Here is a 16101-nt window from a genome sequence, read left to right on the forward strand (position 1 = left end):
TAAAAAAAAGGGAATACTGGATAATTGTCCTGTATTCTTGTGTTCCTGTATGTCTTGATGGATGCACTGCAAAAAAGGGGGGTCTAAAAACAAGATAAAAACACTAAATCTGAGGGAAAATGTACTCAAAACAAGTGAAATTATCTGTCCATGCAGCAAGATAATTTCACTTGACAAGATTTCTTAAATTAAGATTGTTAAATCTGGAAATAAGCATGTCTACAGAGGTGTTTGGAAGGCTTAAAATAAGTCAAACATGCTGGTTTTAAGATGAGATTACTTAAAAAGTAACTTTTTACAGCCTCTAAACAAGTGAAATATACTAAATTTAAGCATAAAATGCTGATTTTAAGATGAGATTACTTAAAAAGTAACTTTTACAGCCTCAAAACAAGTGAAATATAAGCATAAAATGCTGGTTTTAAGATGAGATTACTTAAAAAGTAACTTTTTACAGCCTCAAAACAAGTGAAATATACTAAATATAAGCATAAAATGCTCGTTTTTAAGATTAGATTACTTAAAAAGTAACTTTTTACAGCCTAGAAATAAGTGAAACATACTAAATTTAAGCATAAAATGCTGGTTTTAAAATGAGATTACTTAAAAAAGTAACTTTTTACAGCCTCAAAATAAGTGAAATATACTAAATATAAGCAATTACAAACAAAATCTTTCCTTCTTTTAGCTAATTTAGCTGAAGATTAGTTAAGAAAAATATTAAATTTAGAGAAAAATACTATACTATTAGTGAAGAATGACTAAGCTCTGTCTTAATCCAAGCAGGTTTATCTTGAAAATTAATTAAACTAAGATAGATTTGCAAATTCAAATAACAACCAAGCAGTTCAATCAATTAATAAATCAAATGACATATAAGATTTACAGAACTTACATTTTTAATTCAAATTAAACAGATTTGCTAGTTCAGACAACTCAACTGAAACAGGGGTGCGGCCGCGACCGTAGCGTCTTTTTTTCTTTCACTTAACTTGAAATTTAGCCCTTTCGCTCATATTTTTAAGTTGAAACCATTAGTTACATTTTACAGTGCAGGCCTCGATGAGGTAACAATTCAAGCAAATAATTAAGTGACACTGTAATAAACTTGTGGAATACACAAAACCATTGTAAGGCATGGGTAACAATAACAAGGACAACTGACATGACAAAATACTGCTTGACATTCAGCTACTTGTCAATGAATGATTTCCAATCAGCCATTGCTTTCTTATATGCACTAGTGGCATCTTGATCGTGGATTGTGTCACCAATGACCTCTGTTTGAATAACAGAGAGGAGCGTTGCAACACATTTAGGGTATGTTAAATGCAACGTGTAGTAGTATGCCAATAGCACCAACATCCCTTCTGAGAAATCTTCCTGTGGAAGGGTGGTCACAGGTACATTACCAACAGCCACGATGGTGGTTGATCCATCAAAAAGCAAAACTGGGGAGGAGAGAGGACGCTTCTCCAGATACAGGGTGGGGTCTTCGCCTGACTGGAACAGAAAAAAAAGAACAATGCGTAGAGAGTGAGAAGACATAAAAATGTATTGAAAGTGTATGATCATTTTTAAAATGAAACTATCAGGTTGCAACCAATGACTTGAGCACTCTTAAATTTAAATTCACGTTTAAAAACTCACACTCATTATTATCAGATGAATTGCTTTACAATAGTGTAGGGGGGAACATGTTAAACTGATGTAGGAATTTAGGATTGATTAAAGCAGAAGTAAGTGATATATTTGTGTTAATATAAGTCTTAAATAGTTATATCTTCCGACAGCAATCACTTACATAGAGTGTTTGGACTGAAACACGGGTCTGTCAGTCCCTCTGCTCTGCTCTGAGCCGAGGAGAAACATTTATCGTATCCTACAGTTTTTATCCAATGAGGAGAGAGAACGGCATGCAGGGCTGTGTGTGCAGCCAAGGGACGCCGTGAATGTGGCGACGTAGGGACGAGGACTGTTATGGTGCGTTCAAGGAAACTCGTATTTTTCCGACCGTGATGTGGTACCAGGTCGATCTGGTAAGAGTTCACCGGTCGGAAGTTACGAGTGGCCGTTATAGTGACTTTCACCGGTAAAACAGGTCGGAAAAACACGAGTGGGTTGCCTGAAACGCTACAAAGTCGTAAGTTGTGACTTGAAGCTGTAATTTACGATTTCAAAAGCCTGCCTGGAACACAGCATTAGCGAAAACGACCGGACCACTTACTTCTGCTTTAATACCTGATACAAGCTGATGCAAGGTGCTAATGTTTCATCAGTGAATGAATGAATGAATGAATGAATGAAATAATGAAATAATTAAAGGTTTTGCAAAACATTTTTTGTTATTTCCTTCTGTCAACACCATTTGAGGGACACTAGAGGCACTTCTGTTTTCCCCTTTTGACATAAATTAGGTCATATCTATAACTGTGAACTTAGGTGTATTGTTACTAAATGTGAACAAGCACAATAATGTGAGAAAATAAAGGCACTTCAAAGAGGACAGTAAGGAATCAACACAAACATTTCTCACCTTCAGGATATGAAGAAGTGCCTCACAGCTATTCCCAAGCTTCTTTGGTGGTGAAGTTGGTGAGGGGAAGAGGGATGGGAGTGCATTGAAGAGGGCGAGTGTGAAATCCACTAAAGAATATAAGAATGAACAGAATGGTCTGAATGTTGTACAAATATCAATACATATACATATTGTATGGAACAGCAACTTACCACTGCGGACATCCAAAGGGAAAGGGGGTTTCAGGACTTTCTTCCACACACCGTAGAACTGCACCTTGGCACAGAATTCTGCCCATCTTCCTTTTACTTCCTCAATGTATCTGCTGTTGGTGCCACCTACTATGCGCCGCAGCTCATCCATTGCCTAAAACAGCATTGTGCACAGTTCAACAGTTAACAATGCATTGAAATTCAGTACACAGATGGATACACAGTAACTCAAGTACAACAAACCAACATACATTTCGAACATCTTTGAAGCATGGATATGCCTCAAAGATTTTTGCAGGTCGGTCCTCTTCCTTTGTAACATCTGCATCAATGAAAGCCCGTCTGGCCTCAAACTCAAGGTCCAAAATTTGAGCAACATCATTTTGATTGGGTTTTGCATTGGGCTTATTGTACATGTTGCTCAATGTTCTGTAGTGCCTAGCCTGCATCTTCAGACTGTCCTGGCCCACTGAAATGACAAAAAACCAAGCCAAGACATTTGAATGTTAACACTTTAACAACAACACAGGGGAAATAAAGCGTGGTTAAAATACAATGCACTATTTTTTGGGAAACTTTAATCCAATTTCATGGATGACAGGCTGAGAGGTGTGCTGAGGTGGGCTTACCAAAAACATCCTTTGCAGGCGTGGTTGGTGATGCAGACGTGGCTGGTGACGCAGACGTGGTTGGTGAAGCAATCACAGTCGTGGGTGCGGAGCATGAGGCTGACTCGGATGGCAGCAGTGATGTTTTGGTGCCACTCTTTGGCTTCTTTCGCACAGAGGGGAGTGGTAGTGGGGATGCTTCTTTTTTTTTTTAGAAATAATGAAAAAATTCTCAATACAATTATATGACAGGGCAAAATAGGCATATATAAACACAGTGCATGTCTAGCCATGAACTCTGGTTCAACAAATGTGGACAACTATAGTTTCATTACATGATTAAACACTTTTAGTCATAAACAAATTTGTATGACAGCCACCCTTTCATTTTTTTCCCACAATTTGCATACCTGCAGAGCTGTCCCCGCTGATGTCATCATTGCTCTCAAGAAGTATGGTATTATCACTCGAGTAGCTTGTGTCTGTCCAATCTGTCTCCATGTCCTGGTTGTCTGCGCTGAAGAGAGCTGTCTTGGCCGCTCCTCTTTGTGGTACGGAGCCCTGCCTCTTCCTTGGAGTTCTCATATTCTGGAGTCGCTTGTACATTTTGGTGTAGATGGTCAGCTGTGGTGAAAGAATGTGAGATAAATTGTTTGTCTTGTTGCTGACCTGTCCACAGTTTTGGTTGAGAAAAATGAAAAATATTACTTACATATGGCATATTTGTGTCAGCATCACGTAACATAGGATAATAGTCGACAATCTTCTGTGACATGGCTCTCATTTCCAGTTTGGAGGGGTATCTTGCTTGTTTACCCATGGGACTAGCACGCAGGATTGCAACCATGCTAGTGATTGTGTTCCTTACAAGTCTGCAACATAGCTCCTTTGACATCTTGTAGTTCTTTTCCTTTCCATTGCAGAGCAATGCAAAGTACTGACTACGCACCATGTCTAACTCTGAATCTGTGTACACCACATACTCTGGAGGGTCTGGCATTTTCATTGTTTTCTCAGCAGATATGGGGGTGGAGGCTTGCGGCTGGCATGGTGGCATGGAGCTAGTTGAGGGCATAATCCCGCTTCCACTGCAAGTGCTGGCATCTTGGTCTGTGGTATTTTCACACTATTAGGATTATGTAGGATGAAAACAAAATGCATTAGGACCATTAAAATATGGTACAATTTAATTTTAATAACTGTTATTTACTCCAATTTGTGTTTACATTTTGATTGATGAACTCCCAAAGTTTCTTTCTTCTGAGAAAATTTCCAGGACCAGGAAAAAGATCCTTCAGGTCATCCCGGCTAAGGCCTTTCAAAGCCTCCTCATCAACACCAGCAGCTGTAATATGACAAATAAATATCTTAAGATGAAGCAATGCCAAGCTACAGTACCAAGCAACATAAAGAGGTGCCATTTATCTCTCCCTCTGAGCTCCAACACATTTGTAAACTGTTTAACTAGTTGTCTGTGCTATGAAGCCTCCTTAAAGTCAGCGAAAATAATCATAAGCCTATCTCACAAAGATGCCAGCCCCAAATAAAATCAAGGGTAAAAATGTTAAAGTCTGGACTTTAAACATTGGGCTACCTTTATGCCATAAGTTCAGTGTTGGTCATATTTTTTTTTTTATTTACATTAACTAATTTAATTAATTCATTTAAATTATTAATCAGCACATTTGAGCTGCAACTGTGGCTATTACTCAAAAAATCAGATAATGAATAGCAAATTTACTAATTTGGTTTTCTTTAGCTATCAGCTTTTATTATTATTCCTACAAACTATATGCCAAAAGCACCTATACATCAAATATAAACTTTATTTGTGACTTACCCTCCAAGACCGATACAGTGGCATTGTCAAAAATATCCATTCTGGATTCATCGGCTCCCCGACGAATTAGGCCTAACAGGTGATAGGCTACCTAGCAAAAACACAGCCAAACAGAGCTCGTTAGTTAGCATGCAAAAGTGCACATGAGCTAACACCACCTAGCTTGCTAAGCAAGTACCCCGGTGAAAAACAATTGAAACGGTAACCGTCACAGCAACAATCTGCTCTAAAATATGATTTTCGCGACTAATATTAAAAGTTCAATTAAGTTTACTGACCTTGAGCCGCTGTTCCTTCACGAATGTAACGTGCCTCCTTCCGTTACTCAAGCGGGGAAATCACTTGGACGTAACGTAAATCCTGACGTCATTGAGGTGGGACAGTTGGAGGACATGAGCCGACATGAACTGAGGATGTAAACATTAGCTTGTTAATAAAAGATTTTTAAAACAAAACATTTACCATCTTAAAATTAATGAAATAACATATACTCGGAGAAATTTTGTGTTCAAATAATAAATACAAATGATAGCATGAGTGCCCCCTCCCCCATCCACCTCAGGGTCATCAGCCAGCGACAACAATATCGCCGCGCAAACCTGGCGCCAACGGTGCATCACTACAGACGGTTCGGCATCATGGCAGCGTGGAGGTGTATGATTTGTTTCGTCTTTGTTGCTCTAAGTCTTAAAGTCCTACTAAGCCACATTAATGCAAGCCACAGTCGCAGCCCGGATTTTTGGGTTTACTGTGGTATTGATGGATGTGAACAGGACTTTAGAGTTTTCAACTCCTTCTTTCGCCACATTAAACGGACGCACCTTCAGTATTTTCGGACTGGAAGCCCACCAAGTGGATGGAGTACGACGCCTTCTTCTCGCTCTCTGGGACAGGAAACATTTGGTGTGTCCGTTTTTGCCAGCTGTAGCACCCCTGCAGCGGACAGCACTGTGGCTGTCCCACCTGGTGCCTCTCTACCTGAACCGTCACAGCAGCCTGACGCTGTCGGCCGCCTTGAATCCGTAAGTCTCCACAGTTCCATTCGTTTTGACCTCTGAGGGCCTATCTCGCCAATTAATTTGCTCTCTGTGTGATGCTGACTTGTGTAAAGTGTTTTGTTTTATTTTATTTTATTTCCCACATACAATGGTGTATTCAAAGCCTGGCTTCCTTGAATCCATACCGGGAATGCACGCATTAATCAGGAGTAGGCTATATGACCTTCTTTTTACAGTCTATATGACACACTTTCTCTTTCATATACAGTAATTGTCTTCAGTGAATGCTAAGTTACCTCCGTAACACGACGTTATTCACGTGAAACGCACATAATTGAACGAACTTCACACTTACCTTGGGAAGAGACGATAGAGCTGCTCAGGTCCAAGACCAGTGAGGCAAATGTGGGATTAAAATAATTTTTTCCCCTCTCGTGCGTCCTGTTCCTCATCAATTAGTCCGTATTATGGCACGCTTTTCTCCATAAGGAGAAATGGGACAAAATGTTTTCAACTACTGTAACGTTATACAGAGGGCAATAATTGGAAACATTTTCTCATAGACTGTATTATTTACGTGCTTTAGTTCATTTAGTTTTTAGTTGTAAACAAAGTAGTACCCAGTAAAGTTAAGGTTACCTCGGTAATTAGAGCTGGGTACTTACTTGCTGAATAATAACACTGCTGTCTGAGTCAATTTTACACACTCATTGTTTGTTGTAGTCTAATTTATAATCTTGAAAAAAAAAAAAAAAACACTTCACTGTAAGAAAAACAAAAAAACAACAACAATTCACATCAACCCTGATTGTGTCTATCTACTCTTACTTTTATCACTTTCTGAAGGAGCAGGCTGTTGCTGTGACATCCAGAGCCAGACCTGATATTGCTAGATCTGCAGCGGCATTCGCCATCAGTGTCCGGGAACAGTGCCACTTGTCACAGGTAAATTTGTCTTGATGGACAAATGCTTTAATGGTACTATTGATATCGTATAATAATTCCTTGATACAATGTTTATAAAAAAATATAATTACTGTAATAATTCCTTTCTATATTTCAATGTTAACTATGGGCCTGTTAGCAATAATTATATGAGGGGAATATATATGTATATATATATATATATATTTTTTTTTTTTTAAATATATTTTCACAGAGAACTGTCAACAGCGTCATCTCGGGGGTGCAACAGTACCAAGCTGCTCTCCTTGACACACTAAGGGAGAGAATCAGAAGGGTGTTTGAAGAGAATCCAGAGACAACTGCTCAGCTCCAAGATGAGGCTTTGGCTACTTTTGATACATTCACGGATCCTTTCTCAACCACAGCATATGGACAGAATAAAACTATCCGGGAACTATTCAATCCAGTCAACCCAGAGGAAGTTGTGATGTCCCAGAAGATTTGTTGGGTAAAGCGTGGTCCTTCAAGGGTCATGGCCTTAAGAAACAAAAGTTTTTACTATGTGCCACTCATTCAAAGTCTCAAGCAGTTACTGACCAATTCTAGAATCTTCACAATGTTGACCACTGTACCACAAAGAAGTAGAGAGGGATTCTTGTATGATTTTACTGATGGAGCCCTTTTTACATCCCACCCCTTATATTCTCAAAGGCCAAATGCATTGCAAATACTATTGTACACCGATGAAATTGAAATATGTAACCCTTTAGGCCCCCATGCCTCTGCAAATAAATTATTGATGTTTTATTACACTTTAGGGAATATTGATCCAAAATTTAGGTCCAAGTTGGCTGCTATAAGACTCCTTGCTATTGCCAAGGGAAATGATATTTCTCAATGCGGTGTTGATGTTATACTAAAAAGAATCCTAAAAGATCTGACACTTCTTTACAATGGTGTTAGGATTGAAACCCCAAATGGTGAAATTGAGTTGTTTGGTGCGGTGATAGCCTTATGTGGAGATACACTTGCCCAACATGACCTTGCTGGGTTTAAACAAGGTGTTGGTTTTGCTTATAGCAAATGTAGACATTGTGAATGCTCCTTTGATGCTATGCAAAGTATTTTTGAGGAGAATAAGTTTGCTGAAAGAACTTTGGAAAAGCACATCAGGCAATGTCTTGAAATAGACAAAGCAAGCACAGAAACATTGAAAGCATCCCTCAAAACCACTTACGGGATTAACAGAAGAAGCAGGCTAGTTGATTTTCCAGCATTTGACCTGATCAAACAAACTCCACAGGATATAATGCATGTAATTTTTGAAGGTGTTGCCCCAATGGAAATAAAGCTTGTGTTAAAAAACCTGATTCTGTCAGGACAGATAGAATTAGATGAGATTAACTCAGCTATTATAAATTTTCCTTACTCACCTCTAGATATACGAGATAAGCCATGTCCTATTAGTGTCAGCACTTTAGCTGCTAATGACAATAAAATAAAACAGTCATGTGGACAAATGTTAATACTTTTGAAAATACTACCTTTCATTTTGAATGATATGGACAGTGAGTATGTCAAATTTATTCTCAAATTAATTCAGATTGTTCAAATTATCCTTGCTCCTGTTATTTCATTAGAAACTGTATTGCGGCTCAGGCACATGATTGAGCAACATCTGCATCAGTTCAAAGAACTTTTTTCTGAATCCAATGTCATTCCCAAGCAGCATTACATGCTCCATCTACCTAGCCAAATCATATCTTTTGGTCCTTTAGTAAGAAGTATGTGTATGCGATTTGAAGCTAAGCATAGCTATTTTAAGCAGTGGGCTTCCAAGTTAAATTTCAAAAATGTATGTAAATCGCTTGCAAACCATAATCAGTTCCTTGAATGTTGTCAAAATGAAATAGGCACTGAGCATCCAATTTTTGCTAGTGAAAGAGAATCAGGGCCTGTCTCAGCTGTCAAAAATGTTGATTATGTTAAAAGAAAAGTCAAAGATTTTTTAGGCATAGAGGTCATGCAATCTGTTGTCTCTGTGAAATGGTACATCCTCAATGGAAATAAGTACATAAGTGGGAAATCTATGATTATTGTAGATGTAGATGGTGCTTTCCCAGTGTTCGGACTGATTAAAGATATCTTTGTGATAGATTCCTCTTTAGTTGCTTTTGAGTACCAACGTTATGAAACACTGAATCTGAATCCAGAGTTGCTGGCATATGAGGTGGCAGTTCCCAATGTTGCCCAGGCTACAGAATTTGTAAAAGAACTAATTGACTGCATTTCCTATTTTCCAGTTAGTTTCAAAGACAATACCTTTGTTCCAATAAAATACAGTCTTTGTGACATTATTGCCCACAGACAATAATCTGGAGGAACAATAAGTACTGTATGTATGGGTGTATCATACCATACACATCATGTATTGTGTTGGGTGAACCCAGTTTGCCTGTTTTCTGTTTGCTTTGCCAGTTTTGTGAACATCATCAGCTTGAAGTCAGAGAAATAAACTCTGTTTTTCAGATGCTTTTTGTGTGACTCTTGAATCAAGCAAGTTGAGTTTGTTACTGAATCTTAAAACAAGATTTATTTGAGGAGACTTTGGGTAAAAGATGTAATTTATCTTATTTTAACAGTTATTTACCTCATTTTAAGATTCCCTGCCTATTTGAGACAAAAAAGACAAGGTTTGCTTGATATAAGATTGTAGTGTAAAGTTGAACACTTAAAATAAGAAATTAACTCTTAAAACAAGACAAATTATCTAACACTTCTAAATCTAAGTTTTTTTTTCTTGGTAAGAACCAAATAATTTGCAGTGTGGAAGGTGGAAAGATGGAAAGATGGACAGATGGACGGATTGATTGATGGAAGGATGGACAGATGGATGGAGGGAGGAGTGATGGATGGATGGATAGAAACTTTGAGGAGTGGACATTAGGTGGTAAAACCAACCATCTTGGTGTCACCACAGGAAAGTGAGAAAATAGGTTTTGTGGTGAAGTTGGGCGTCCCCTTTAAAAGCGGGACAGGAATCAATCTAATTTGTGACTAATTACTTTTAAAGTACCTTGAGACGGACCAGACTCCACACTGTGAAGTGGATGCTGCCGTCGTAGCTGCTGGGTCCACAGAATCACTCCGGCCTGGGCCAGCGGGTGACTGCAGACTGCTTCTCGGTGATAAGTCATTACCTCAGCTGGCACTTTGTTAGCAAACAGAGGATCTGTTGCCGAAGCAATCTACTCATTACTTGTTAATCACTTGAATAGGCGGCCTTGTTTGTACAGCACACGCACAGACGCATCCGGCGAGCACGCTGGACTTTGTTTTCCGCTAAGCACGAGCGTTATTGTGCTCCTAATGGTGCTTGAAGTAATTACACTGTAATGTTACTCGCTGTCTAGTCCTCTCCAGCAAGCCTCAGCGTGGTAGCTCAGTTCAGAAGTAGCAGTAGCAGCCATTATCCCCTAAGCAACACAATGACTCCATTAACCAGAAGGCATCTGCAATTGCTTTGTCTTGTGCAAGAATATGAGGCATGCTTCAGCGACAGCCTAACTGACTGTACACACAGGGTGGCTGGTCAGCAGGAGCAAACTCAGAGAAATGTGTATGTGTGTATGTGTGTATGTGTGTGTGTGTGTGTGTGTGTGTGTGTGTGTGTGTGTGTGTGAGAGTGTGTGTGTGTGTGTGTGGAAGCTTGTGATACAATGCTGTTGAAGAAACATCTGAACAGAAACACTTTGCACTTCTATCGTGGAAATGGTTGAAGTGAATGTGAGACAAAGTAGTTGAATACATTTAAAGAACTCAAGTATTGATGCAATCGCCTGCAACTTTTCCCTGGGAAAACGGTGAGGACATTATGTCACAACGCTGCCACGCTACACACAGCAGATCCTGATACACACCAGAAAATGAGCAGAGGTGGTTTTTTGGAGCAACAGCAGTCAGTAGGAATAAGGGACAATATATGAGAAGACACTCATGAATGTGTTTATTATGACCGACGAGAATAAAGTTCTAGTTAAATAACAACCCTCTTTCATTAAATAATAACTTTTTTGTTATCAATTCTTGTTGAATTACAACTTTATTCTCTTCATATTCATATTTTTTTCTTCTTAAATTTCATTATTTTTGTAATATTACATTTTTCTTCTCTTAAATTCGGACTAGTTCTTGTAATATTAAGACTTAATTCTAGTAATTCAACATTATTCTCTAAATCTTTTTCTTCAGTATACCCCTAATACTCCGTCCTAATTTATATTGTCGAATATCATGAACAATTTTAACAAAGGCTGTGAAAAACATCTATTGTCTTTTTTAATTGGTTTGCAGTAGGTGGGTGGAAATACATAATCTCTCTCAGTTATTTTTTTGTGCTGTCAGTTTCAGAATAAATCCAAATCTAACTGCTTTAAGTTGTCAGGCAGTGACAGTGTTTTACTTCTGTTTTCACTGTTGAACTCATGAAACATGAATTGATACTCAGTTGTCAGGAGCTTTAAATAAACCAAAGCGTCACCTTTAATGTCCTCTATTTAATGCCTCCTGTATAACCTTCAGCCTTGAATTTAACATGGCACAGTGTTGTCTGTATATTGCCTTCCTCCTGCAGCACAGGATGGATATGCTCCTTTCCACTGGCTCTTGGTCTGTGTCAAGACAAGATGCAGCACAATCCAATATTAATGCACCTCAGCCGCTGTGACTGCACTGACTGGCTCTGTGAGGCCGTTTGCCCTCAAGAAAATTCAAACCGATACCTCCGCTCTCCAATCACCCTTACGACCCAAGTCTCCAAAGCCCCTGAGGAATATTTTTGTTAAAGTCATTTCCTCCTGTGTCTTTGCCCCTCTCCCTCCTCCCTGCCCCTTCCTCCTCCTCTTCTTCCTCAAATATTTCATGTCACAGGCTTATTTTTCTGTTTATGACTGTGGATGATGGAGGCGTGACGCTCCCGCTCCAGGGGAGAACGCAGTAGGACACGGACAAACAAAATCTGTCACCTTCTACGAGTGGTTCAACTGGCATAGGAGTGTCAGTCAGTGTGTGTGTGTGTGTGTGTGTGTGTGTGTGTGTGTGTGTGTGTGTGTGTGTGTGTGTGTGTGTACGAGCATGCGGCCTCCTCCCTGGGGCCTGACATCTTATCTCAGCAGCGTCTGTGAGGAAAAACAGGCCAATATGTCGGTGCAAAGATGTGCCGTGGGTGAGAATGGATAAGGAGACTTTCTGATTTACCTGCAGTGACAGGACCATAGGGCGTCCTACTTTACTGTGCAACCAGCCATTGCAGACCAACTCTCACAGACATGGAAATGGAGGAGGAAAGGTAAGAAAAGAAATTCTGCAGCAGGATCATCCAGAGTGTTGTAGCACGCTGCGTTTGTCTGTGGCAGACAGAGAAACCAGGCTGCCATATCTGACAAGGGCTGACAAATAGAAAGTGGGTGTCCGACAGGCGCGATAGGTGGTGAGATCATGCTGGAAAAGCATAATCAACAAGTCACTGGACGTCCGTTCATTTCCTGTTGAGCATTTACAACATAAATTCATTTTCTCTCTTGTTTCCCTACCAGTGTGATTTATCTGTTGGACAAATGATTGGTGGGAGCTAGGGCTGTCACTTTTTATTAGAAAATTCATTCAAGTGTGGGAGGGAGTCCGACCTGCAATGACCTGTTTGATTTCAAAATCCAGAAGTGCATCAGACAGTCTGAAGTAGTTTTTCTCCTGATCACTGTCAGTTTGACCTCTTGCATGCTCTATTGACCTATCATTAGAGTAAGTAAACAGCCATCACAAGGAATATGGAGTTCAACACTTTAGCGTGCAGACTGGGGATCAAACCCACGACCTTCTGGTTAGCGGACGTCCTGCTCTACCGCCTCAGTCACCTATTCACACAAACATAAATTCAGGGGTGGTGGTGTCTAGGGCTTGAACCACCGGCCTTCCGGTTAATGGACGACCCGCATGCTGAGCACTTTACTGTACAAGTCACGTTCACCCATTCACACACACACATACAGGGCTGCTTTATGCTGCTGGTGCTTTTTCTATCAACACAAACCTTAAATTGCACACACACAGTGGCTGTCTTGCCCAAAGACTTTGTGTGTCTTGGGATCGAACCACCAACCTTCTGGTTAGTTAGGCTGGTCACTGATCCATCCAAAAAACTGTCAAAGCAAAATCAAGGCAGGTCAGGAATTTTTTGTTGTTGCAAGATCATCTTTGCATTTGCTAGAATTCGTCTTGTGAACAAAACTCGCCTCTAAGATCCCACGATCAGAGATGAAGTGCTCAGGCTAGGCCCTAAGACTTTGCTTTACTTAAGTGTTGACAACAAGATGGATAAAAATGGTTTTGCACGGTTCGATCACATCCAGTAAGACTTCACCACAAAACCATGAACGTACTCTGCACAGATTGTCCAGCAGGGTTTGTCATTGTTTAGACTGGTCACACTCCAAAGCAAGGTGAACTCTGTCAGAGAGGGATGAGGATAATGGAGCCCAAAAATCCTGCTGCTTCCTTTCCTCCGAACACCTGACAAAGTGTTCATGAAGTCCTTTTTGAAAAGCCATGAATATTGTCGGTACCCAGGTGACGGGGCTGCAGACACATCAACAAGCACTTAGTTTGAAGCCTACTGCAGTTTTGCAAAGTGTTCCTCCTTTGACAGTTGTACACTGACTTAGAGGCTGACCAGCCACCCAACCATCCATCCTGCAACATATTCTGCTCTTGCCACTTTCCGAGACAATAAGGATCACACACAAGTTTTAATGAGGGAAATGCACCCGAAAATGATGATTCTGGACAGAACCGCTGCTTCTATTGTTAAAACAGCAAACAATGTTTATCTCTGTACTTGTGCTCATCATGTTAGAGCAAAAATATGCAACTACTTAACCTTCAACTAAAAGCTCCAAAATCATTTTGATGTTTAGTCCAAAATGCTTTGACAGCATAGACAGAAATTGCACAAATGCATTTACACTGATAACTACAAATGCAATAAGATAAGTATAAAAGTAGTCATTACCAATGAGAAGAAAAGGAATGATGACAAATAATATAAGTAAAGCATAAAAGCACTAAAATATAACATGATATATAATAGTATGGACTTATAGAGTTTAATACTCCAACATCCTGCCATTCCCACTTGTGCCTCTGGAGGACACTGCTTTTGCCACCTCTCAGCAAATTTCACAGTCTTGCTTTAAATCGACAGACTTTCAGTCTATCGTCAGCTGACCGTACATCCTTCCCGAGAACCTCATTCCGACAAGTGGTCGTTACATCTAACGGCAATAGTGTGCATCTGAAAGCATGGGTCTGTGAGCTGCTCTCCTTCAAGCACTCCTTGAGAGGTGTTCATAAAACTGACAACCTGCTACCACTGAGAATGTAAGGAAACAAGTATTACCTTCAGTTTGTATTTCCCATAAACTCATTCATCCCATGATGCTCTCAAAAATAGATCTTTTTGAGCATGTGAGCTGGGGCCCCCACTCCTCTGCTTTCTGATTGCAGGTCCTCCAGTGCCCCCGTCAGGATCTTTTCTGCACCTCTCTTCATCCTTTCTTTTATTCTCCCCAGCACAACAATATTTCTTTTTTATTCCTCTCTCTCCTCATATCTATTTGTTGTATGAGTCAGGAAACCCCACAGTATTGCTGTTGGGTGAAGCCATTAAGAAACGGCAAACAGAACTGTCTGCTCCGCAAACAGTGTTGTGCGTACAGGTGGTGCAGAGCCAACAGACAGGAATCATTACACTGTTCCACCTCGACCGCTGCAGGTCCGCTGGGACCGAGCCTCCACAGGCCTGACGTACATGTCGATAGGTGCACGTACACACACACACACACAAATACAGATTCAGTTAGTTTTGCTGCACAGGTATATAAAATATAAGCATGCCAATACAGGCCTACAGGTGCATCGCTTTATCTCAGCTCCAGTTCCTGAAGGAGGACAGACAGAGGAGGGGACACTGAGACAGGAAAAAAGGAAAAAGAAAGAAAGACACACAGAAAAAAAACAGCGAGCCAAGAGGAAGGCAGAGACAAACCCAATTCTCCACTGGTTATTGTACCTGAGGCCAGAGAGTCAGCTCGCTCCGCAGCCTGGCTAATGGTGCGACATTCACCAGCATATTTCACCTGACACATTTACATGTGTGTGTGTGTGTGTGTGTGTGTGTGTGTGTGTGTGTGTGTGTGTGTGTGTGTGTGTGTGTGTGTGTGTGTGTGTGTGTGTCTGCAGCAAGGATAATGACTGCATTGATCAGAGACATCCCCAATGGGTGGTCTTGTTCCGTCAAGGCTGAGAGAAAACGAGGGGCAGAGAGAAAAGGGAGAGGAAAGGAGCGAGGCCAAACGGGATGCCCTCTGCCGCTACCCGCCTCATCGCATTAGCCAATCAAATATCCATCTTGGCTGTCGCCTTCCTGCACCACGCAGACTATCAAAAACCAATCTGCTGCCCTGTTTTTATCGCCTGTCATGTCTCCGTGCCTGCCTTCCTTCATCATCCCGCCCCGTTTAAAAGTATCATCTGTGGCCGTCACGTTTCAGATCTGCGGCTGATTTACAAACCTGGGGAAGAAAATTCTGCTCTTATGAATTTTCTTTTTGTAATTCAGCTGTTACTCACTCGAGTGGGGTTGACATCAACCCATCAGCTCCTGGTGACAAAGGAAAAGTCTTAAAATATAACAACTGCAGACGCTTCCTGCAGGCCAGGGTCACTGAGTGGTTTAATGAGTATGAAAATTGTGTGAATCATATACAATGACCTTCACTGTCACCTGATCTTAACCTAGCTAAGCACCTAAGGGGGATTTTGGACAGTGACAGTGCTCAACCACTATTCTCCAAATACAGAGGGACCGAATGAAGCTCCATTTCTCCAGTTGTGTAATTTCTGTGCTGTGTTTTCTTTAAAAAACATTCTCAATTCTGTAACGCATATAAAACCAGCTGCACTG

The 16101-nt window shown here is 40.5% G+C and overlaps 1 protein-coding gene and 1 long non-coding RNA gene across 3 annotated transcripts; one reads left to right on the forward strand and one right to left on the reverse strand.

Annotated features, from left to right (window-relative positions):
* Nucleotides 1-856: 856 nt before the first annotated feature.
* LOC138406803 (uncharacterized) lies at nt 857-6753 on the reverse strand. Of its 2 annotated transcripts, XM_069520158.1 has the most exons (11): nt 6000-6140; nt 5457-5585; nt 5179-5269; nt 4565-4683; nt 4051-4464; nt 3749-3962; nt 3360-3539; nt 2982-3199; nt 2731-2884; nt 2537-2646; nt 857-1503 (listed from the first exon to the last, which is right to left on the reverse strand). In XM_069520158.1, exons 3-11 carry the CDS (start codon nt 5216-5218, stop codon nt 1192-1194), a joined length of 1761 nt encoding a protein of 586 aa, XP_069376259.1. In that variant the 5' UTR covers nt 5219-5269; nt 5457-5585; nt 6000-6140; the 3' UTR covers nt 857-1191. The 2 variants fall into 2 exon arrangements, with proteins under 2 accessions (XP_069376259.1, XP_069376260.1); XM_069520159.1 differs by having other exon boundaries at nt 3360-3536; nt 5457-6753.
* A 158-nt stretch (nt 6754-6911) lies between these two features.
* Nucleotides 6912-9613, forward strand: LOC138406804 (uncharacterized). Its single transcript, XR_011240191.1, has 2 exons — nt 6912-7121; nt 7336-9613. It is a non-coding gene; the product is annotated as an uncharacterized lncRNA (long non-coding RNA).
* The last annotated feature ends 6488 nt before the right edge of the window (nt 9614-16101 follow it).

The sequence above is a fragment of the Paralichthys olivaceus genome, chromosome 23 (genome assembly GCF_024713975.1).
Source record: "Paralichthys olivaceus isolate ysfri-2021 chromosome 23, ASM2471397v2, whole genome shotgun sequence".
Taxonomy (NCBI): Eukaryota; Metazoa; Chordata; class Actinopteri; order Pleuronectiformes; family Paralichthyidae; genus Paralichthys; species Paralichthys olivaceus.